We start from the raw sequence: 22,088 nt of genomic DNA on the forward strand, positions 1-22,088 counted from the left end.
GGGCCTGCCGCGTCGGGGACCCCAGGGGTTCCTGCGGTCCCCTCCCGCCTGCTCTTTGTCATCCGGAGCCATCATTTTCATCAGGCAGCTGCTCTGTACCTCGCTGCCCCACGCGCCTTTTATCTGCGTTCTGTTAAATGATCTCAAATATGTGATATGATAAAGACAAACAAACACCCGTTCAATTTAGTTCACCCTAATGCCAGACTCTACTTTTACCAAAGTAATTAAGATTAATGCAGTTGATAATTTAGGAAGCATTCTTAAATGTACCCTTCTGGCAGCATCTAACATGTAATTTTACCTTAGAAGATTTATCGGAGCACTTAGGTAACAGATAGTTCCTTAGCAAACAGGAGCATTTAGAAGGAAAATGAAAGATTAATATTTCTTAAATAAATGTCAAAATAAGTCATTCTTTATTAGAGCCCTACAAAGACGTTGCTGTCAGGCCCAGCCCCTCTGCTGATTCCCGGGGGGAGATTAAACTCGCTGCAGTCTCGGGGCTCGGCGAGCAGGAGGGGAGGAGGTCCCAGATGTCCGATGCCTCTGGTTTTATAGGGAAGTAGATGCTTTGAAGGGCTCTGCATGCCAAAACGCACCAGAACCAGGCCAGCTCCTTGCTTGGGGGGGCAGTTTGGGAGCTGACCCTCACCTTGCTCCAACCCGTCGCTGGTTGCCTCGGCAGCTCCCGGCCCCGCTTGGCACACCCCAGCTGCCTTTCCCGCTCCGCGATGGGTGAGAAGAAGCTGAGCTGAACCTCAGGAGAGCCTCGCCGCTCTCTATCACCAGCCATCTTATTTCCTTTGGAAAAGGCTCAGAGGCCGTTGGGGGCTGCTTTGGATGGGACCGGCGTGAGTGTCCGTAGCTGATTGACACCCAGCTCCCGTGACCACCCAGCCAGGGAATTACGGGGTTTGCTTTGCCAGGTCACCCCGATCCATCCCTCCCTTTTCATGAGACATTGGATTGGGGTGACGTCCAGCCGGGGCTGAGCCGTATCTCCCCGCCACCCCAACCACCCCCTCGGTGCCGTGTCCCGTGGGGCATCCCCTCTGCCAGGCGTGCAACCTCCCCTCGCAGCGCCTCCGGGTTGGGCGGGCGAAGGCTCGGGAGGGATCCCGGGCGCGGCGCCGAGATGCTGGTTTGCAACACCCCCACATCTCGTGGGGTGTGCAGGCAGCTGCCAGGCTCGGCCGTGCCCGCCCAGGGACCTGCCCTCCCCCACTATTTTACATTATAAGCCGAGGAAGGATTAGGACTGTTTGCAAAATCTGGATCCCGAGCAAAAAGTTGGATTCTCACCAGCTTGGAAATTCAAACCTGTTCAGATCCAGAAAATCAATTTTGGATCATCGTAAAGCAAGAAACAAACTTTCTGAATCACCTTCCAACTTCTCCTTGGGCCAGAAAAAGCCGCTGGAAACAACTTCTCACAGTGTTCCTTGCCCCGACACGGCCAGACCAGACCATCCAGGAGTGTGTGTGTGTGTGTACACAGCCCCAGCGTCTTTCCCAGCCCCTCTTACAAGGTCCTTTTCAAGCCGTCGGTACCAGGGCTCAGCTCCTTCCCGCTGCGGTTTCTCCCCAAGGGATGCTGCAGCCTCCCCCCAGCCTTTCTCAGAAAGAGCCTCTGTCCATCCCCAAACCTGCCCCTTTGGTCCTGGGGGAGCAGGGACCAGGGCTGGCAAGGGAGGTGTCGCATCTCCTGGTGAGACGCGTCGTGCCCAGGCAGGAACCAGACCCTCCATCCTGCTTTTGATTTGATTGGGAAGTGGGTTAATGTCAGAGCAGGGTTTGATGTTTCTGGATATGATCCATGTGCTCTTGGGGAGCAGCGAGCGTGGCTTAACTCCAGGCTGGACCTGGGGCTGGCAGGAGGTAACAGTGACCCCTTAAAATCCCCCCATTTTTCCCAAACTTGGGAAAAAGCACAGTTTTCCCAGCTCAATCCCAAGGTGTAATGTAGGTGAGCGCTGTTTTGGGAGCATGGCCTGATTCGGTGTGGTACGGGATGGAGATGGACAGGAGGTGGGCTGCTCCTCCACCACCTGCCCCTTTGGGGCTGGGCATAAGGGGGACCAGCACGTCACCCCCCAGCTGGGGGGTACTGAGGGTCGGGGACAGCGGGAGGACGTGGGCTCATGGCTGGGTGCAGGGTGCAGGATCAGGCCCGGCAGGCAGCAGGTTGGCAGCTGCCCCATGGCTCTTCTCAGCACCTGCCGGACGCTGGCCGGTGTCCTGAGCACGCCCGGGGCTGTGGTTTGAGCTTTGGCCGTCCTCAGTCTCCCCTTCCTCCTCCTCCTCCTCCTCACACCAGCAAGGCCATGTCCTGCTGCTCGGGGCCGTATCCTGACCGCAGTTACAATGAGCCCCTGCAAGACTTGGGGTCTGCAGGACCCCAACGGGCAGAGGCAGCAGCCGGGATGCAGGGGATGCAGCTGGGGCGCAGAAGAGGGGGAGGCAGGACCCCATCTCCATCCGTGCCTCAGTTTCCTCATTCCCACAGCACCCTATGACCACGCACCCAGCCAAAGCCCACGGGGACCCAGCTGGGGGTGGCCGTGACGGGGCATTTTGGGGTGGAAACCCCTCCTTTTGGCGGCCGAGCGCTCCCCGCATGCCGCGGTGCTGGCAGCCAAGCCAAAGACAGATTCCTGACATATTTTTCTCTTTCCTTTGCAGCCAAGAAATTCATATTTCATGGGAGGTGAAAGTGAGTCCCGGCAGTAGCTGAGCGGCGGAGGGTGCCAAGGTACGGGCCAGCTGACAGCACAGGGTCAGATGCTATTTTTGGGAGCCAGACGCTCTCCTCCTCATCCCCAGCAGGCTCAGGGGATGCCCCCAGCCCCCTCCCCCGCCCCGAGCCCCAGCTTCAGGGATGCTCAGGGACCTCCTGGCTGCTTTTCTGGCCCCGCAGCAGCCTGGCTGCGAGAGGCAGAAAGTTTAAAGAGGCGCTGGGCTTTGAGAAGGGGCCAGTTCACAAAGGGAAGGGATTTTTCACAGCCCCAGCCAAAGCCGTGCCTGGATAGGATCAACCCGCCTGGGTAGGACTTAAATCCTCTCGAAAGTGGTTAAATACCCCTTTTTGGGGGACAAAAACCCAAAGCATGTTCAGAGTCACCCCTGCATCTTGTGAAAGCCCACAGAGCTGGAGGGTTTCATTTTGGGACCCCCACATGCCCCCTGCCCATCTCCCTCCCACCAGCCGCAGCAAAAGGGCATTTGCCTGGGTGATGCCACCCAGATGGCATCTTGACATCTTTTCCCTTCTACCCACTCCCACGCCAGTCCCTGAGCCGCCGCTGCCGAAACCACAGTGCCTCCGGCCACGATACCCACCCAGATAACAGCAGCCCCATCCTGGGCTGGTTGTTTATTCACCTTGCAGGAGCAGCCTGTGAGCTCACCCGTGCCAAACCCCGACCGGAGCCGCGGCCCCAGGACCCCCGCCCCGACCGGAGTCCCTAACGCCCAGCCCTGCACGTCTCCCGGCCCCATCAGGGCTTCACTGGACTGGGCACTGTACCTACAAATAGCAAGAACAGTCCCTGCCTTGCTAATCTCAATAGACGATACAAAGAGCAGATAGGCAAGGGGAAGCATTATCGGCCCTGATTTACAGATGGAGGGCTGAGTCACCGTGATTAACTGACTTCCCCAAGGTCATGCAAGGGAGAAGCCGAGCCGAGCGCTGAACCCGGCTCTCCCAACTCCCCCAGTGAGGCCACCCCTCCGCTCCCCACCACGGGGAAGGAGTTTTTCCTTCTGCCCGGAGCGATGCTCAGCTAAGCCCTGGCAGGGGCTGGGCAGCAAGGCTGAACCTGCCTCTCTGCAGGCAGCGCCACCACTTCAGCCCCTGCTTTGCTTCAGCTGGTGGGGTTCTCTTGTTGGGTGTTGGGGGATTTTTTGCTGTTCACGCAACTATTTTGTTCCTTTACCGCTGTTTCCTCCAGAGCAGGAGGAGATGCTTCACCTGCGGCCGCCCTGCCTGCGGTGGGGACGTGGTGGTCCCCTTGGTCTTCGCAGTGTGGTCCCCATAGGGTGTCCCAGCTGAGATGCAAAGCTTTGGCATCCTGCTGGTGGGATTCACAGATCTTCTCTCCTGGGAAGGAGATGCTATCAGGGCTGGGGGTGATGCAGCCCCCCCAGGATGTGCGTGCTGGGATGGGGAAGTGCTAAGGTGCTCAGGGGGCACAGGCAGCCCAAGGTGACCCTCAGCTCTGCCCCTTGGGCACCGCTGGCTTTCGGGGTGCAAGGAGCTGAGCCGCTTCGCTCCGGGTGCTGAAGAGCCAGGGCGGTGAATCACAACCCGTCTGGCATGTTGGGGCTCCCGGCAGGATGGGACCTGCCCCGCGGAGCGGCAGGCTGGGCTCTGCCCTGCCAGCCAGGCTCCTGCCGTCACTGCTCGGCTTGTCCCCGCGTCCCCAAGCCGCAGCAGGGCTGCAGGAGGCTGTGGGTGGCCCCGTGTCTGTCCCAGCATGGGAGGGTGCAAAAGGGCTGAGCACCCGGCAGGGCACGCAGCGGCAGGTGGGGGTCGCTATCCCTGCAGCCAGGCAGCCTAGTAATAAATATCACATGCTTTTTTTAAAGCATAACCTTCCTTTGTCCCTGTCCCATCCCTTTCCACCTCTTCTTCCAGGAGCTGAAACATAAAAACCCAAGAAGTGATGCCAGCAGTAACCCAGAGGGGAGCCTGGTCCCGGGGGCAGGCTGTAAAAAAAAAAAGATTAAATGGTCCCTATTTTCATTTTATTCTGGGTTTCCCATCCCGCAAGGGGCGAACTGTGTTTGGGTTGGGTCCGTAAACCCTCTGGTGCTGGATGCAGGCAGCTGCCTGGGGAACAGCGCTTTAAATCAGCACGCCCAGCCCTCCCTACCGACGGCCCCACCGGGAGCAGCGCTGGCTGAGCCTCACCGAGAGTGCCCAGATTTCGGCGCCGTGGCCGCCCTGCCATCGTGCCCCGCCGCTGGCTTTGCAGATGGTGACGCACCGTGGCTGGCAGCGAGCAGGAGGGACGCCCCACGCGGGGACGGAGGACCCCCCCCGAACCCCGGCGTGGCGACAAGCGTCGCGGTTTTGGGGAACGAAGCCCTCATTTACACCTTGCCCTTATCCCCATGCACCGCCTGTCATTTGCAGGGGATAAATTCATGCCCGTGTCCTGGCCAGGCTCTGCCAGCACCGCCAGGCATCCCGGCACGGCACGTGGATCCCTTTCATCAGCGGGACAGTGCTGTGTGCCACCAGCTCCGCTTTGCCCGTCTCCATCGCTCTGCCCGCGCAGGGAGCATGGTGTTTGTTTCTCCTGGCGCTCACCACTAATGCACCAGCAAACCCCAGCCCCTGCCACGCAAATCCTGCAGCTTTACAGATACACAAACGAGCCTTTCCTTCACAAAAAAAAAAAAAAAAAGAAAAAAAAAAAAGGCTCCTTTATGTGGCTGAAAGAGCAGGACTGTGATAATGTAGCAAGCGCTGGCCTTGGGTATTTTATCTTGGCAAGGAGCCTTTGCAAATTTAAACAGCAGCAAACAGGCTTTGCAGTGGTGGCTGGAAGCGGCATAAGTGGTGCATTGTTTTGCAAGCAAAACCCTTGCCTGCCAAAGGGCCGCGTGTGAGCTTTGGCCGGTGCGCGGGGAGGGGGGCGAGCACATAGGGTCTGGCCAAATCAGCCCAGGATTCATTTCACTTAGCGGGGTGTGAAATCGTAGAGGAATTTGAGCCTGGCAGCTCGAATCAGAGAGGGGAGCCGGGGACACCCCCCCCGGGCTCTCCCCGCTGCATTGCGTTCCCCTCCCTGCAAGGGCTCACAGCACCTTTGCAGAGGGAGCCGCGGGGATGCAGCCGTGCCTCTGCTATCTCTGTATATACACAATAATATTATTAATGCATATGTGCTGCAGCAGCATCTCGGAGTGCTCACCCCGGCTGCTGTGCGCAAGCAGAGCATCGAACGTGAGCTGATACATGACCCGTGCATGCTGCAGAGACCCCGAATAGGTGCAGGTCGCTCCCCTTTTCTTGCAGAAATTGGCATTTTCTGCTCCGATCACTGCAGGGCAGGGATGGCGAGGCTGTGCAGCACAGGGCGGACCCCAAGTGGGGCTGGGGGGCCGTAAGAATTACGCCCAGGAGAAGACTAGTAAGCTGAATTTCATGCTGCTTTGCAGCCTGGTTGCCCCCTCCCCAGCTCCCAGCAGTATCAAGCCTTTGCCCCCTGGGGCAGACAGTAAAGAGGGGTTTCTGGTGAGGGAGGAGAAAGAAACCCTTTCTGTTTCCAACAGACTTTTAAAAAGAGACTCTTTAAAACAGGGGTTTACTCTTCTTTTTAATATAACCTGTGTTTGGGGCTAAAATCCTGGTGGCACCTTTTAAGCGGCTGCGCTTGACTTGAGCTTCACGTCTAATGCCCTGAGGTGCTGTATTGTAAAATCAGCTGGTAAATTTGGGACTTAGTTTTTATTCTTTCACCTACTTAACAGTGTCTAAAATTGCGAGGGCAATTTGCAGGTGGTGTTAAAGTTAAAGCAGAGGCAGCAGAAGCTCAAGTCCTTTCTCCAGGGGTTTCAGAGCGACGGCTTGGTGCAGGGGCAGCGAGGTGAAAGGGATGCGCTGGGGGGGGGAATCGAGGTGGAGCCAAAGCCTTTTGCTGCACAGCCGAACCTTGCCATCCCTCCAGCCCCAGGAGCTGGGACACGGGGACACGGGGACAGAGAGCCCTTCCCAGGATGTCTCTCCCAGCCCAACCCGACAGCCCTTCCCGCTAATCCGTAGGTGGAGCTCTTCTGTCATCTTTTTCTGCTCGTGTTGCTAAGTAGTACCCAGAAATAGCTTCCCAGGGAGGAAAGAAGTGCCTCCGTCAGCAGCTTTTGCCAAAGGTGAAATGCTCCGAGCATCCTTTGGAGAGCCAAAGCTGTAGGGCTTCGCCCTGGGGCTGCTTGAGGGGGTTGCGCTGCCCCTTCCTCTGTCCCCCTCCCCACCGCAACGCCAAGAAAAGGGGCCAATATGTCTCCCTGACGGCCACTCTTTCCCTCTTTTCTCCTCTCCAGGTCTGAAACGATGCGGCAGAGCCCCGCCGGCGCTCGGGACCCTGCGCCGCCCCGGCCCCGGGGAGCCGCTGCCCCTCTCACCGCCGCGGTGCCCATCAGCGGAGGACCAGGCCCGTGACGGAGGGACGGCAGCTCGCAGCGGGACGGGAAAACGGGGCTTTCTAGCCTTTCCCCCGGCTCGGTATCATGACTGGAGAGACCCAGCATGTTTACACCATCGGCGATACTGAGGCCGGTCCCAAAGACCCCGACAAGGACTTTGGCTTTGAAGGCTGCGGGGAGAAGGATGGGAGGGCGCTTGGCGGGGAGGGCACGTCCCCCTTCCCCGGCCCCAAGGACAAGGAGCCCCACAGCCAGCGGGAAGCCGTGATCCGGCCACAGCAAGCAGGAAAGATCGACTTCAAATCCCTCCACCGCAAACCCAAGTTTGGAAACGACGGCGCTTGGGGAGAGGTCAAGGGCAGCCCCCAATCCCCCCCAGGGAAGGGCCGAGCCCGCGAGCGCAGCCGGCGCTCGGGGAAGGGTGAGCGGGGCCACCATCAGCTTTACCGGCTCAGCATCGCCGGTACCCGGCCGAACCCCACCATCGGTATCGCCTACCCCCAGCAGAAGGTGACCCCACCGAAGAAGCCAGAGGAGAATCACGGCCCCGTGGCCAGCAGCTACCGCTTCCACGTGCCCAGCATCCCCCAGCACGAGTCCGAGCTCCGGCAAGACGACCTCGGCTTTGGCCGCTGCTTCCCCGATGCCGCCACCGGCCATACCTCTGCCAACTATACCTCACAGCCCGCTCCCCGCCACGGCCCCAAAGGGCAGCCCCCCGCTGCCGGCATCCCCCTCAAGAGCCCCGGCACCAATGGGCAGCTACATTATTTAGAGTTTCAGGCGAACGGGGCTGACTCCTGGCCTTCCCCGGAGAAGAGCTTTGCCGGTGCTAGCTACGGGGTCTCAGTGCAGAAGCCCAGCTCTTTCCCCGAGGGCAGCAAAGCTGGCACCCATGGTCTGGGGGCTTTGCCGTGCCAGTACCCCTTCCAGCTGCTGCACGACTCGGGGAAGGAGCCGTACCGCAGCGATGCGGGGAGCCAGGAGTACCTGGACGTGGGGCTCACCGCCGGCCAGCTGGCTCACAGCGCCTTCGCCTTCCACTCGTCCTCCAGAGAGTGGCAAGAGGAGGTGCTGAGCAGCGGCTCCTACGAGAGCGTGTCCCCCGAGGGCAGGCTGTACGGCTTGCCCGCCCCACCGCCGCCACCGCTGCCACCATTCCTGCACCCGCCGCCGCCGCCGCCGCCGGCCCCGCACCACGGCCCGCTGCCGTGCTGCAAGGGCAGGAGCGAGCATCCCGCCGACCCCAATGGTGCTCTCTCGTCGTCTGGTGCTATCGACCAAAACCCAAGCACTTTCCAAGAAAACCAAGCTGTTTTTCCGTCTAGTTTACACTCGCCTAGTATGCCAAAGCCAGTCGGTAAGAGGCAAGCCTCAGCGAAAGACAGTGTCCCCAGCCCGCGGCTGCTGGTCCAGAGCAGCCCTCTGAGAAGGAACATGCCACCGAACTCTCTCTCCCAAGTGCACTTTCAGAGCAAAGCCTATTGCAGTTCCCCCGCGGGCAGCGCCAGCGCAGGATCCGTGCCTTTCGAGACAAGCATTCCCACTACGGCACCCACCCACCCCAGGCTTGTGCAAGCTTGGGAAGGTGCCACTAAGGCGTTTTCTTCCATGGATCAGAATTCAGCACCTTATTCAAACCCTGTTGGAAACCAGTTCTCATTCGAGTGCCAGTCTGGCCCCGAGCAGAGGCAGCACAGGCAGAAAAATGCCAGGATGCCTTGGCAGCAAATACACCTCACTTCTGCAATGCCCGGTCAAAACAGGCTAGAGCTGTCGAGACAGATCACCAGCCAGAAGCTTCCCTTCCCCCTGGGCACGTCGGAGTGGCAGGGGAGTGGGAAAGCCCAGAAAGGGCCCCCCATAAGTAACTCTTCGGGGTATCATGGCAAAAAGCTCTTATCGGGAGAGAGCCTCGGGGTCCAGAGGGGAGACCCCAACTCGACGGGTGCTTTCTCTTTCGAAAGTGGGAAGGAGCCAGGGTCTCCCGCCTGCGATTCGAGAAGCAAAGCCCTCTTCTACAGCATGGGTCAAGCAGGTCCTCCTCCTCCTCCTCCCTCAAGGAGCTCGTCGGGCCCAGCGCTAGTCCTGCCGCCGTCAGCCTTGGTGGCTGCCTCACCTTGCGAGTCCCCGCTGCCGTCCCCTGTCCCCAACCCCACCTGCGGCAGCACCTGCTCGTCGCTCTCCCCCATGTCCAGCAGCCCGCTCAACCCTGGCTTTGAAGACAGCCAGATGTCCGGAGCGCTGACCCCCTCTCCCTTCTTCCAGCACCCCTGCCATCCCAAGGACGGCAACAAAACCTTCCACCCCTCCGACGTCCTGAGCTCAGGCTCGCTTCATTACCACCCCCCGGACTCCATCAAGGCCTTCCACTTTGCTCCTGATGCCCTGAAAGATGACAACCTCCTGAAATGCACCCCGGCGAGCCCCTTCCACAAACCCGGTGTGGAGGTAGCCAAAGGATGCTCAGATGGGCTGGACGGGGAGCAGCCTCCGCCACCGTACTCTTCCCATCACTTGCTGGCCAGCTCACTCAGCAGCGCCAGCCTGGACCAGTTAGACGTGCTCCTGACCTGCAAGCAGTGCGACCAGAACTACAGCAACCTCTCCTCCTTCCTGCAGCACCGCCAGTTCTGCGCCTCCCATCCCGCTCCCCAGGGAGAGGGCAAGGATGCCCCCCGGGCAGCCGAGGGGCGGAAAGCGCTCCCCCTGGAGCCCCCCAAGCCCCAAAGCCTGGCGCTGTCTCCGGACCCCCAGGCGCATTTGTTGGTGTTAAACAAGAGCGATGACTTCTTGCTGGATGGGGAAAGCAAAAGCGAGGGCAAGGAAGATGCTCTGAAGGGCGGCCTCTTCAACGGCCTTGCTGCCAGCTCCCTGCCGCTCACTGCCTCGGACCTGGACATCGACGACGCCAAGCTGGACAGCCTGATCACCGAAGCCCTCAACGGCCTGGGGTACCAGTCAGATAACCCGGAGATCGACAGCAGCTTCATAGACGTGTTTGCTGACGAGGAGCTGCCGGGCGTGAAGGCGGCTGGCGGTGGGATGTCCCACAAGGCGAAGGAAGCCCTGGCCTCGGAGAGCAAGTCAAAGCAGGGAACTGCGGAGGAGAAGGCAGCGGGCCAGCCCAAGACTGGCTATTTTTATGAGGATGGCCACCCAGCTGGGGAGCAGATGAAGAGAGGGGCAGGAAAGCAGCACCTTCACAAGGGGAGGGTGGCACGGAGGTTGGCAGCCCAGGAGCCGGATCCCGGGGCAGCGGGAGCAGAGAGGACAGCCAGGCTGCGGGTGGGTAGGAAGAACAGCATCCAACCAGCCACCGCCTCCTCCAAGTCCACCTCCAGCCAAAAGCATCCCAGGAAGCTCAGCCAGGAGCCTCCAACAAAGAGCGAAGTGGGGCCAGGTGTTGCCACCAAGAGCTCCAAGCCACCCCGGTTCTCCATGAAGGACGTGAAGAAGCGGAAGCCCCGAAGCGGCACGTGGAGCAAGGAGCTCATTCACAAGATCGTGCAGCAAAAGAACAAGCTCCACAAACTGCAGGTGAAGAGCAGTAAGCAGGCACAGTTCCCTCAGGTCACCGAGAGGCCGGTGCCAGCCGCCAAGGAGGGCAGGTTTCGGGAATACGACTACGTCTCCGACTCGGATGATGATGGGGCAGAGTGCAGCAAGCCCCAGGGGAGGAAGAAGCACGGCACGAGATTCGTCGGGAGGACCAAGTACAGCTTTAGCAAGAAACGCTCGGGAAGAAGTGAGCGAGCCAAAGAGAAAGACCCAGCCTGGAGCTACAGCCGGAAAAGGGACAGTCAGAAGAGGGAGGCAGAGGAGCCCAGGGGGGTCCCAAGCCAGGAGGATGCCAAGAAAAAGGATTGTGTGGCCAGAGTCCGAAGACGGAGCAGCCAGTCATCTACTGGCAGCAACCACAGCGTGCCCGGCGAGACTGGCACCAGCCCTGCCCGCACTGATGGGGCCGGCTCGGGCAGCGAGAAGGGAGGCACGCAGAGGAGGAGGCGCTCGGGCAGCCTGGCACGTGCGCCAAGGACTCCTCTCAGCCCTCCCGAGGACAGGAGCCCAAAGAAAGGCCAGAAGAGCAAGGAGGACTTTTCCAGGGGGAGCAGGCGGTTTGGCTCAGCCAAACCTTTGCTAGCAGGCTCCAGGACACATCCGAGTACTGAACCAGATGTTGCTGCAGCAGACTGTGCAAAGAAGGAGCTGTTACCGCAGCCCCAGGAAAGGCAGCTGCCCAGCACGGCCACCTCGGGCAGGAGCCCCATCGGGCTCTCCTGTAAAGAGGGGGCAGAAGAGCCCAAAGGAGCAGCAAAGCACTCGGCTGAGGCAGGAGAACCCACCCTGGAGGCTCAGGACTCACCTGAGCTGACCGTGGTCAACCAGAGGCATCAGTTTGCCCCTTTCACGAGCGATGGGCTGAAGTACCATGCAGAAGAGCTAATTGCTCCATCCCATGGCGGTAACGACGCTAGTCCTGGCAACGTAAGTGCCGCCTACTCGGAAGCGGGCATCAAATATTTGAAGGCACATGGACTCTGCGATGGTCGGAAGGACTATCCCACGCCGGTTGCCCCGTACGGGGGTGATGCAGTAGGGATGATGCTTAATGCCAAGGCCCACGATCCCTATGTCAGCAGTGACAACACATTTTTCGATCCCAAAGGCCTTCCTGGTCACTACGATGACAACCTCTTCTCAAAGCCCCCAGCCGTGGGATCTTCGCACATAGATGACATGTACTTATGCCGGGATGACATCAACGCCAGCTCCTTCGAGCAGAAGCACGCCAGCATCTCCCCCTACGCTGCAGAAACGCCACAGGCCAAGGTCTCCTCCCCTCTGAGCTTCGATTCCTCTTCGATATTTGGAGAGCTTCCCGTCACTGAGTTTGATCCGCCGCTCTACGAGAGCGTTTCTGCGAGCAAGGACGGTTATGTGACAACATTTGCCTGCCCCGGCAACCCCCCCAGCAAGCCACTGCCATTTGAGCAACCATATCCACCGTTCATGCCAGAGAAAGACTGGTCCCTCATGGAGGAGGTGGCTCCGATGCTGCCAGAAGACATGACTCAGTTCCACAGCCTTTCAGTGGAAAAGCCACTAGCCAAGAAATTCCCCGAGGAAGGACCTGTCCCCACCAGCCAACTGTCCCTGCCGCTGCCGGACAGGATAACGGATTATAACGTGACTTTTATGAACAACATATCAGACGATGAGCTGGAGATCAAGAGATTAGTCACAGAGCTGGAAAGTCAACTGCAAACCAGCAAGCTGGATAGCGAGGCATCTGTTGCCCTTCAGAAACCCGAGCAACAGGTTGCTGCCCACCTGCGAGGACAGGCGGCTGAGCAGTTACCGCCGCTGCCAGCCGAGCAAGAGACGGGCCAGGAGAAAGGACTGTTTTTGGCAGATGAGCTGGGCAGTTCAAGCCTCTGTGTCCGCGAGAGGCTGGAGGGCGAGAAGCCGGCCGTCACGAGCACCCATGGGGACTACGAGAGACCCAGGGAGCCCTGGCCTTGCCCGGTGGAGCTGGGCTCGCTGGAGGCAGGGGTGTGCACATCAGCCCCGCTCACCGCAGACCGTTTCTGCTCCAAAGACAGCAGCGAACAGCTCCAGGGAGCTGCGGCTGCCGAGGAAAGTGGTCCTGGAAAGATGGAAAATGGGTCTTCCTCCAAAAGTCTACCTGGCTCACGCACACCAGACCAAACAGAGGCTCCCATCTACACGGACCCTGTGACAAAAAGCCCCGCTGTTGTCACCGTGTTCCCCAAGACCCTAGAGGCAGCAGAAACGACCAAAGATCCCCTGCCACCCCTGCCATGCCAGCACGGTGCCAAGAGCTTCCCTGTGCCAGGGAAAACAGATGACAGCTTCGCTGATGCTGCAGAGCTGGAGAAGTTTGATGCCCGTCTTCCAAACCATAAACCTGAATTTGGCTTTCAGCAAGGTCCCACCCCAGCCTTGGATCTTGCCTTTTCTCCTCACATCAAAGAGGTCCCAGATACAGAAGAAAGACCCTTAAGCAGGCCCGAGTCACCCAAAATGGCGAAAAGCGCCATGGACTTCAAAGGGGATGGGGATGGGTCTGTGTCGGTGGAAGAAACAGACGCAAGGAAGAGCCCCACCACCTATCCAGCCCCTAGACCCAGCGACAAAGCCAGCAAGCAAAAAGTGCTGCTGTTCGATATGCTGAGTCTGCCCAAGGAGAACAACTGCGGCTCCCAGAAGATGATGGCATCCCAGGAGACGGCTGCCAACCCTTTGCAGCAGCTCCAGCTCTTCGTTGCCCGAACGGTGAAGAGCAACGAAGAGGAGCTGTTGATGCCGTGCTTCCCCATGCTTCTTGCTCCCAGCCACCCGTCTGCCACCGCCCGCATCCAGCCGGAGCAGAAAGAGGAGAGTGGTGGTGCCTTGGAGGGGGAAAATCGGACATATTGCCCTGCCCAAGGGGAGGGGAACATCCCCGTTGGAGGCAACACAGAAAAAACTGCTGCCCCAGTGAAAGAGGCTGTGCTTTTCTCTGGTGGATGCGAGCAGCTGGAGTCATTCGGTGCAATGGGGTCTTACCGTGCAAAACAAGCCACGTTTGCGAAGCCGGAGCTGCAAAATAATGTAACGGAGCTGCAGCACTTAGCAAATGAACATGTGGAGCTGAATGACATTAATATCTGTGCAGATGGTGTTTCCCGAGAGCGTAATGACCTCTTGCCACTCAAAAACACAGCGGTGACCCCACTGCCAGGGCAAGGAAAGAAAGCTGATCAGCTCATGGAAGAGCAGGAGCAAGATAAAAACAAAGCGACCTTGGCATTTAAAAACCATGAGCAATCCCACTTAAGCCGTAGTTTACTCGAGAAAGAAACTCTGGGCAGTGCAGCAGCAGAGAGGCTGGAAAGGAATCAGGTGGGGCAGGAGGCACAGCCCCTGCGCAGTGCTTCCACAAGTCCCACCAGTCCCCCCGGTCCCTCCAAGGAGGATCTCCACCAGGATCACCACGTGGTGCCGGAGACGAACGCCGGTGCAGTCAGCGCGAAGGTTCCCAGAGAAGGAAGTAGCCAGAAGTCCCTCAATGGCTGTCACTACGTGGGCGAATCTCCAGCCAGCCTGCCCTTGCCAGCCAATTTTTCTCACCCTAAATGCTTGCAAAGTGGTGGGGCCGACGGCGGAGAGGTCCCCAGCTTTGGCACTCAGCTCTCAGGTGAGAAGAAATACAGCGCATCCCTGCTTAACGCATCAAGTTCATTCGTCATGAAGAGGTGTCCTCCTGAGACCAACAGCCATCGTGTCCATCACCCCACCGCAAGCCCGGTAGAGCAAGGGACGTGGAAAAGGGCACCCCCCCTTCCTCCCTCGCTGCATCACTGCGGGGCTGTGCCGATAGAGGTGGTTGAGGACAGTCACCATCACCTCCCTGATGGTGTTTTGGGTGACTACGGACCACCTGAAAGAGAAAGGACAGCAAGACCCTGTGCTCTGCTGCGTGACGATGGTCTAGCGGGCTCTGCCTTGGGGATGGATGGTCCCCAGAACCTGCACGGAAAGGACTGCTCTCTTCCCTGCTCACCACCTTTCAACCAAGAGGGCATTGGGAAAGAAGTACCCGAAAGCGCTGGTGCTGTGCTGCCAAGCTCTCACTTTCAAGAAACCCAAGCGTGCACCATGACAGACATGGTCATTAACTGCATTCCTCCGGAAACCCAAGGCTACCCAACCCAGCCCATGACAGATCTTCTGCCAATCAGAGAAAGAGGGGTAAACCTGAACCAAGAGAACAAGCTTGAAAATTGCTCCGATGATGGAAATAAACATCAAAGTGAACCAGAAGCTTTGTCCAATGGTTTTGTTGTTCAGCAGGTGCCAGCCTCTGCCAATAGAGGTCTTACAAGCATTGGAGATCTTGGTCCTGCTGAATTAAATGGCCACGAGTTTGCAGAGGCAGCAGAAGTGAGACTTGGTCTTTCCAAAACCGCAGAGAACAGAGGGAAGTGTTTAAAAGGAGAGAAACCCAAAAGCCATGGGGCTGGAGAAGCAGGGAGTTGTGTGTTAAATGGTATGGGCCAAGGAGAGAGCAACACACCTGACAGTGCGCCAAACCCTTCCCAAAACGAACTTCACAAAGAAAAGAAGCCAAATGGGCTCCCGGTGACCTGTGACATTTGTTCAGCCTCTTTCCGGTCCAAGCCTGGCCTGACCAGGCACAAAGCTGTCAAGCACCAGGTGAAGAATGGTGGCGTACCACAGCCCAGCAAGACTCCCAGGTCCACTTTGATTCCCACAGACAAGACATTGAAAGCAGCCCAAAAGGTGCCCAGGAGGAGCCTGAAGGCTTCAGTCAAAGACAAAACTTGCAGCTCAGAGATGCCGACCACCAACGTTGAACACATCCCCAAGAAAATATGCCCAGACCTGGAGAAAGAGCCCAGCACACAGATGCAAGAAGTGGTCAGCAGAGTGCTCAGCGACCTCAGCGTGATCTCCTTTGAGATGTCCCAGGAGCTGCACCGCACACGTGTTCTGCAGAGGGAGACGAAGGCAAAGGGACAGCGCTCAGAGACGAGGGGAGACGGCGAGGCAGCGTCTGGGAAGCTGGACTCGGGACGGCAAGCCAGGAAGGGAGAAAAGGGCAGAAGGAGCCAAAGCAAAGATCCTGGAGAGGTAAACGGCAATTCTGAAAAGAAGCTAAACAGGAAAGTGAGACGAAGGAAAGCAAAGGTATTTCCCAGCAGAAATGAGCCCGATGGTCCATGTGAGCTGGAGAAGAATGCAGGTTCTCCCCCTGCTGTCCTCAGCTCCAGTCTGCCGAGGATTATGGAGGACTTGCACGGGCCAAGCGGTTGCATCTCCACAGAGGAGCAAAATAGATCCAACTCAAGCCAGCACGCTCAAAAAGATAAACAGTCCCCTTGTGCAGCTGAGCTTGCAGAGGACCTGGGCGACAGGATGGTGTCTTCAAAGGAGATGGTCAGCAAGGAGTCAGTAATGGGCACGGTCACCTGTCCTGGGGCGGTGGAAGATCCAAATGGGGTGGAAGACATGCAGGCTTGCAAAAAATGGGGTAGCAGGTTTGTGAAGCAAGTGGAGAAGGGATTGGGCAAGGTAGGCAAAGATGGTGCTGATGGCACGGAGGAGATGGATGCTGAGACAGGAGACAGTCCTGCAGTAGGCAGCAGCGCTGGGAAGGGGAGCGGTGCCCCACAGGGTCCCACAGCTCCTGCTGAAGGGGGTCTGCCGCTGGAGACGTGTGATTCAGAAACCACCCAAAAGGCTCCCGGGCAGGGCACTCTGCAGCCCACGCCGGGGACCAGCCCTCCTCCTGCAGAGCCAAAGCGATGGGCGAAGGCAGAGGTGCCACTGGGCAGAGAGCACTGCGTGGAGAGCGCGGCCGTCTCAGACCTCCAGAGCTTGTTTGATGATGACTCCACCTTCTCCCAGCTCTTCCCCCGGGATGACCAGTTCATCCGGAGGAAGTGCACGCGGGTGTATGGGAAGCGCAGCAAGAAACCCAAGCCCACCACCGAGGTAAACCTCCAGCCAGCGGGTGCCATCGACCTCTTCACAATCCGATTAGCTTCTGACCTCAGCGAAACCAGCTCCTTCTGTGTCACCAGGGAGGACCCTTGCGAATATGAAACCATCTCTGTCGACGACGCCTTAATGCTAAACATGTGTCACAGCAGCAAGGCGAAGAGCGGAGATGCTGCTCCCAGTGGATCTAAAAGCACTGCGCCGAGGTCAGACTGTGAGAAGACCCACCAAGGGAAGGAGGACATTGACCTGGAAGACAACATGCTAACTTTCTTGTGCCAAAACAGCCAAGTGGACAACGTCCCCAGCTTGAACATCTGGGGGAGTCTGGAGAAGGAGGGAGAAGGCCTCTCTGCCGAGGACATGTTTGAGCCTCTGATGGACCTTGAGGATGAGCACTCGCTCAGAGAAGCGAGCTCTGAGCCCCCTGACCTGGTGGAGCAGCCCTACGATGGCAAGGCTAACGAAGATTCAGACTCTCCTGAATTTCATACCATGGACATCGAGATGCTGAATGCAAAGCTGAAAATGAGAGACATGTGCTTCTTCAGTCCTTGCGAAGATCTTCCTGGCCATGGAGAGGACAACGCTGTGAGTTTCAAGCCAAAGCCGGGCCAGCACAGCAAGCACAGAAGTAAGCTAGAAGATGGGAAGTTGGGGAAAAACCGGAGTGAGATAACCATCAAGGGCAAAGACAAGCAGTACAAATGCAAGGTCTGCTTCCAGTGGTTCCTGACGTTAGGGGAGCTGGACTTCCACAAGCTCTCCCATAACCCTTCCCCTCCACCTACCTGCTACATGTGTGTCCAGCGCAAATTCAGCTCCCGGGAGCAGCTGAGGGACCATCTGAAGGAGAAGCACGCCAAAAACAAAGCCGGTCTGTGGGCTTGCGGGATGTGCCTGAAGGAGATCTCTGACGTCTGGATGTACAACGAGCACCTCCGGGAGCACGCCACCCAATTTGCTCGCAAGGGGCAAGCGCAGAAGTCCGTGATGGGCCTGCCAGCCTGCTTCAGTGACGACAATGCCGCTGTCACCCACTTCCTCAACACCATCATGTATCGGAAGCCCAGCAGGTCCTCCCGGCACGTCGACCCCAGCAGCAAGCATGAGGTTAGCAGAGAGAGCAAGAGCCCCAGGGAGCTGCCCCTCGAGCAGGAGGCCAAGGCAATGAAAGACCCCTTAGAAAGCAACATCAAGGTGAAGCCACCTGCACCCAGCTCCTCTAAAGCATCCGCCAGTCCGTCTCCAGAGCACATAGCAAAAAGCGAAGGCACACCAAAATCTGTCCCCATGCACCCAGACTGCAAGGATCCTTCCAGGGACTGTCATCACTGCGGCAAACAGTTTCCCAAACCCTTCAAGCTCCAGCGGCACTTAGTCGTGCACAGTTTACAGAAGATTTACTTGTGCCACAAGTGTCCGATGTTCTACCAGGAGACCAAAGAGCTTCGAAACCACCTCAGCCAGGAGCACGGGATAGTAGAGGAGCAGGAGATCAAGCACACCACCCTGTATGCCTGCGAGCTCTGCGCAGACGTCATGCACGTTATCAAGAAGTCCTTCATCTGCAGCATGTGCAACTACACCTTCTCCAAGAAAGAGCAGTATGACCGGCACATGGAGAAGCACCTGGTGGGAAGCAGCAAGACTTTCAAATTCAGAGGGGTCATGAGACCTGGCGTTGCCTCCAGAGACGGCAAGGAAAAGGTGAAAGAGGACGGCTCTCTCCGGGAGGGCATGCCGCCAAACAAGAAGAGGAAGGTTGCCCACCACGGCAGCTCACTCCCACGCAGCTCACCGGTCCACCTGGACCACACTAGTGACCTTCAGCTGGTAGAGGCTGCAAGCCCCAGCCTGCAGGCTCCCACTGACTCCTTCCCTACGGACCCAGGAGCACCGCTGCCCCAGCCCTCCGTGAAAACAGAAGACCTGGTCGGTGACTTCTCTGACCTCCTGGCAGAGATGGAGAAGTCCCAGTTTGACACCCTGCCTCCACCACCCTGCCTCTCCCCGTCTTTGCCACAGGCTGCGGCGAGCAGTCCGGAGCTCGGCCATATCGCTGCCCTGTCTATCGAGGAGCTGGAGAAAGGACCATTTGATGGGAAACCACTGCCTTTCTTGGACTCGCCCGAGTTTACCATTGACCTTGCTGGGTTGGCTTGTAACCAGGCCACAGACCAAAAACTCTCTCCTCCACACCTGACTGAGAAATGTGGCTACACCGATGCCAGTAAAAGAACAAGCGTAGGCAACAAAGATGAATATATAGCAGGTGTCCTGGAAAATCCCAGCGCAGCCACCGATGCCGTGGATGAGATCCCATTTCTCCAGCTTGCCAAGAAGGTCTCGGAGCTTCCTTCCCCGGAGGCAGAGGCTCCATCAGCCAAGGAGACCAACAGGTGGAGCAACCCCAGTGCCAGTGACGCCTCTTCTTGGGAAGGTGCATCTAAGGCCACATCTCCAGTGGCTGACCCCCATCCCCTGCCCCTGAAGGACAAGACAGCATCACCCACGCTGAACAGGGCTGCCAAAGATTCAACCCTGCAGAAGAAGACCGCGGGTAGCCAGCCCAGCAGTGAGGCTGCTCCCGGCACGGGCAGTCCTGGCGGCAGCATCGAGGAGGATCAGCAAACCATCTCGGGGAAGGAAAAAGCCACGCCCGAGGCTAAGGACAGCAGCGCTAATGCCAAGGACCAAGGCGGCAACCCAAGCAAATCCACCGGCCACCAGCCCAGAGGCGAGGCAGCCAGCAACGTCGTGAGACACGGCCACGTTGAGCCGAGGAAGGCCGCCGGCAAGCTTCACCCCAAGAGGCGGAAAGAGCACAAGTCTTTGAGCCACCGGAGCAGCTCCGGCTCCCGGGAGAACATGGAGGGAGATGGGAAAAAGAAAAAAGCCCGGACCCCGTGCCCAGGTAGGAGCGAGAGCACCAGCGAGCTCAAACGCGCCGGCTGGAGCAACGCCGAAGCTTCTGCCCTCTCCCCCGGGCGGAGGGAGACGCACTGCAACAAGCTGGTACCCAAGCCCAAAGCAGGCACCCAACTGAAGAAGATGGTCCTGGATACTTTCAACCAGAAGAAGGGGGAGCTCCGTCACGCCAACGGGGACGTCAAACGCAGGAAGGCCATTCTGGGGAAGAGCCTCCACCAAGTGTTGGCCAAGGGGCCGGCACCGTCCCCGCGTGGCTCCTTGCACAGCCCGCGTGCCGCCCGGGGTGCCAAGCCGGCCGGCTCAGCCAGCTACCGCACCGCCGAGTCCCAGAACAACCTGCTAAGCCAACTCTTTGGGCAAAAATTAACTAGCTTTAAAATTCCTTTAAGAAGAGATACTTCAGAATAATTTATGGGAGTGACTTATGGTGATCCTCAGCTGCTTTCATGGGGTTTGCAAGGGAAAAATTATCAAAGCATTAAATTCGTTTGTGTAGCATGATTTCTCTGTCTAGCTTAAATGAACTTGCACTGCAGCCTCTGTGAAATAGTTTGCTTTGTGTCTACTAATCTACTTTAATTCACCTGATTTATCATGCAAATGCTAGAACTTTGATGTTGCTGATGATTTTCATGAACTGAAATTGTAATCGCTTTGGGCAGACTGAATCGTCGAGAGCAATTGCTTTATTGCAGAAGTGCTGAGGTTATAAGGATACTTGCAAATCTCAGACCCTTTTGAGACTATGTCTGTGTTATCTTTGTACAAAGTACTTGAAGAGATGAACTTCATTCCGTAGACGTCTTATTCATAAGGTGCAGTACACTGTAGAAAGCAAATTTTTTTTTTTTGAAGATTTTGCACAAATAATCCCGTACAATTCATTTAATTGGGAGCTGGCCTAAGAGATGGTACAATTAAAAAAAAAAAAAAAATTAAATTAAGAAGCGAGTGTCCTATATTTTGACAGCCATCCCTATGAATTTGTTTCTACATCGTCAAGAGAATAACGAACCGGCTCTGGGGCTGCCGGGGCTGTCGGAGCCCTTCAGAGGATGCTGCCGCTCTTTGACCACTGTAGGCGATGTAACCAGAGCCGCCACCGCGAGCAAACTGCACCTTGACACTTGTGACAAACTCTGATTTTTTTTTTAGGGTTTTGTGTGTGCGTGCGTGTGTGTGCGTGTGTGTGTATGTTTTCTTTTTGTTCGGGGGAGGAGGGAGGTTGCGCAACGACAAAACTGTGCCAATTTACCGCGCCGAACCGGTACTGTCCGAGTGCCCTCAACGGTATCACTTCTAAACTATCTTACTGTATTGAGTTAGTGGCTATATAGGTATCCGCTTTTTACTATGCAGTTACTGGTGCTATTCTTCTTTTGTAATGTGAATACAGCCTTCCTTGATTAAAAAATAAAAGGGAACCGTTAGGAAGTAGCCGTTACCTGTAAAAGAAAACGAAGCAGGAAAATAAATGTTTAAAAAATCCAACTTTAGGAGAAAAAATCCTGTATGCTGGTACTCCATAGTGTCAAAAAGGTTACGTCACGTTAAACGAGCACGTTATACAACCGAACTTTTGAATCCGGAAAGAAATCTCAGGTGCAAAAGAGGACATGGAAGAGAATTAAAAATACTATTGAAATACTCCCAAGTCAAGGAGGTGAAGTAATGCACTGATGTGATATGAACAGTCAGAGTACTTTGCGTCTGTCCTGCAATTATTTTTTGTTTTGTTTTAGATTTAAAAGGAAAAAAAAGAGGCTTTATTCTGTTAATATGTATCTTTACAATTCTTTGTATTGTATAAAAATATTGTAGGTAATTTACCTTGGGTGCAATGTGTTCTGTCAAAAGTTTTTATTTTGATATTTTGTCAGAGAAGCAGAGAGAGAGCAGGAAACGCCGTTTTATGATGTTGTATGTGTGCTTTTAAAGTGCCTCTTTAATATTGTTAAATAAAGTATGAGATGAAAATATGGGGTGGTACTGTAAAATCATACATGAATAATCTTTTCAAATATATTCCAATATTTTCACAGAAATTTCCTCTCTGCGTGGTGTTTGCGGGGTGTTTCTCGCTGGCTGTGTCCTGTACCCTGCGGTCCCCTCCTCCCGGGCGCTCCCCTAACCCAGCGGTGATATTTCTAATTGACAGCTGGATGCTCTGTACGTCTTCGTGGTGCCCTCTGCAAAGTGGCCGCAGGAGGACGTCGGTGCCGCCGCCGTCAGCTTGCAATCATTTGCCAAGTGGTGAGGCTTCTCAACGAATCATAGAAACATAGAACCATTAAGGTTGGAAAAGAACTCTCGGACCATCAAGTCCAACCACGAGCCCAGCACCGCCAGGTCGCCTAAACCGTGCCCTGAAGTGCTTGAACCCCCCCAGGGACAGTGACTCCCCCACCTCTCTGGGCAGCCTGTGCCAGGGCCTGACCCCTCTGGCAGTGAGGACATTTCTCCTTATA

The 22,088-nt window shown here is 56.8% G+C and overlaps 1 protein-coding gene across 1 annotated transcript in view; it reads left to right on the plus strand.

Annotated features, from left to right (window-relative positions):
- ZNF469 (zinc finger protein 469) overlaps nt 1–21,659 on the plus strand; it is a 215,955-nt gene extending 194,296 nt beyond the window's left edge. Inside the window, exons 5-6 of the mRNA XM_064459737.1 lie at nt 2,686–2,755; nt 7,054–21,659. Of these exons, the coding sequence (XP_064315807.1) occupies nt 7,240–20,028 (12,789 nt within the window). The 5' untranslated portion in view covers nt 2,686–2,755; nt 7,054–7,239 and the 3' untranslated portion in view covers nt 20,029–21,659. The remainder of the gene's footprint in view (nt 1–2,685; nt 2,756–7,053) is intronic.
- The last annotated feature ends 429 nt before the right edge of the window (nt 21,660–22,088 follow it).

This window comes from Phalacrocorax carbo, chromosome 8, assembly GCF_963921805.1.
Source record: "Phalacrocorax carbo chromosome 8, bPhaCar2.1, whole genome shotgun sequence".
NCBI lineage: Eukaryota > Metazoa > Chordata > Aves > Suliformes > Phalacrocoracidae > Phalacrocorax > Phalacrocorax carbo.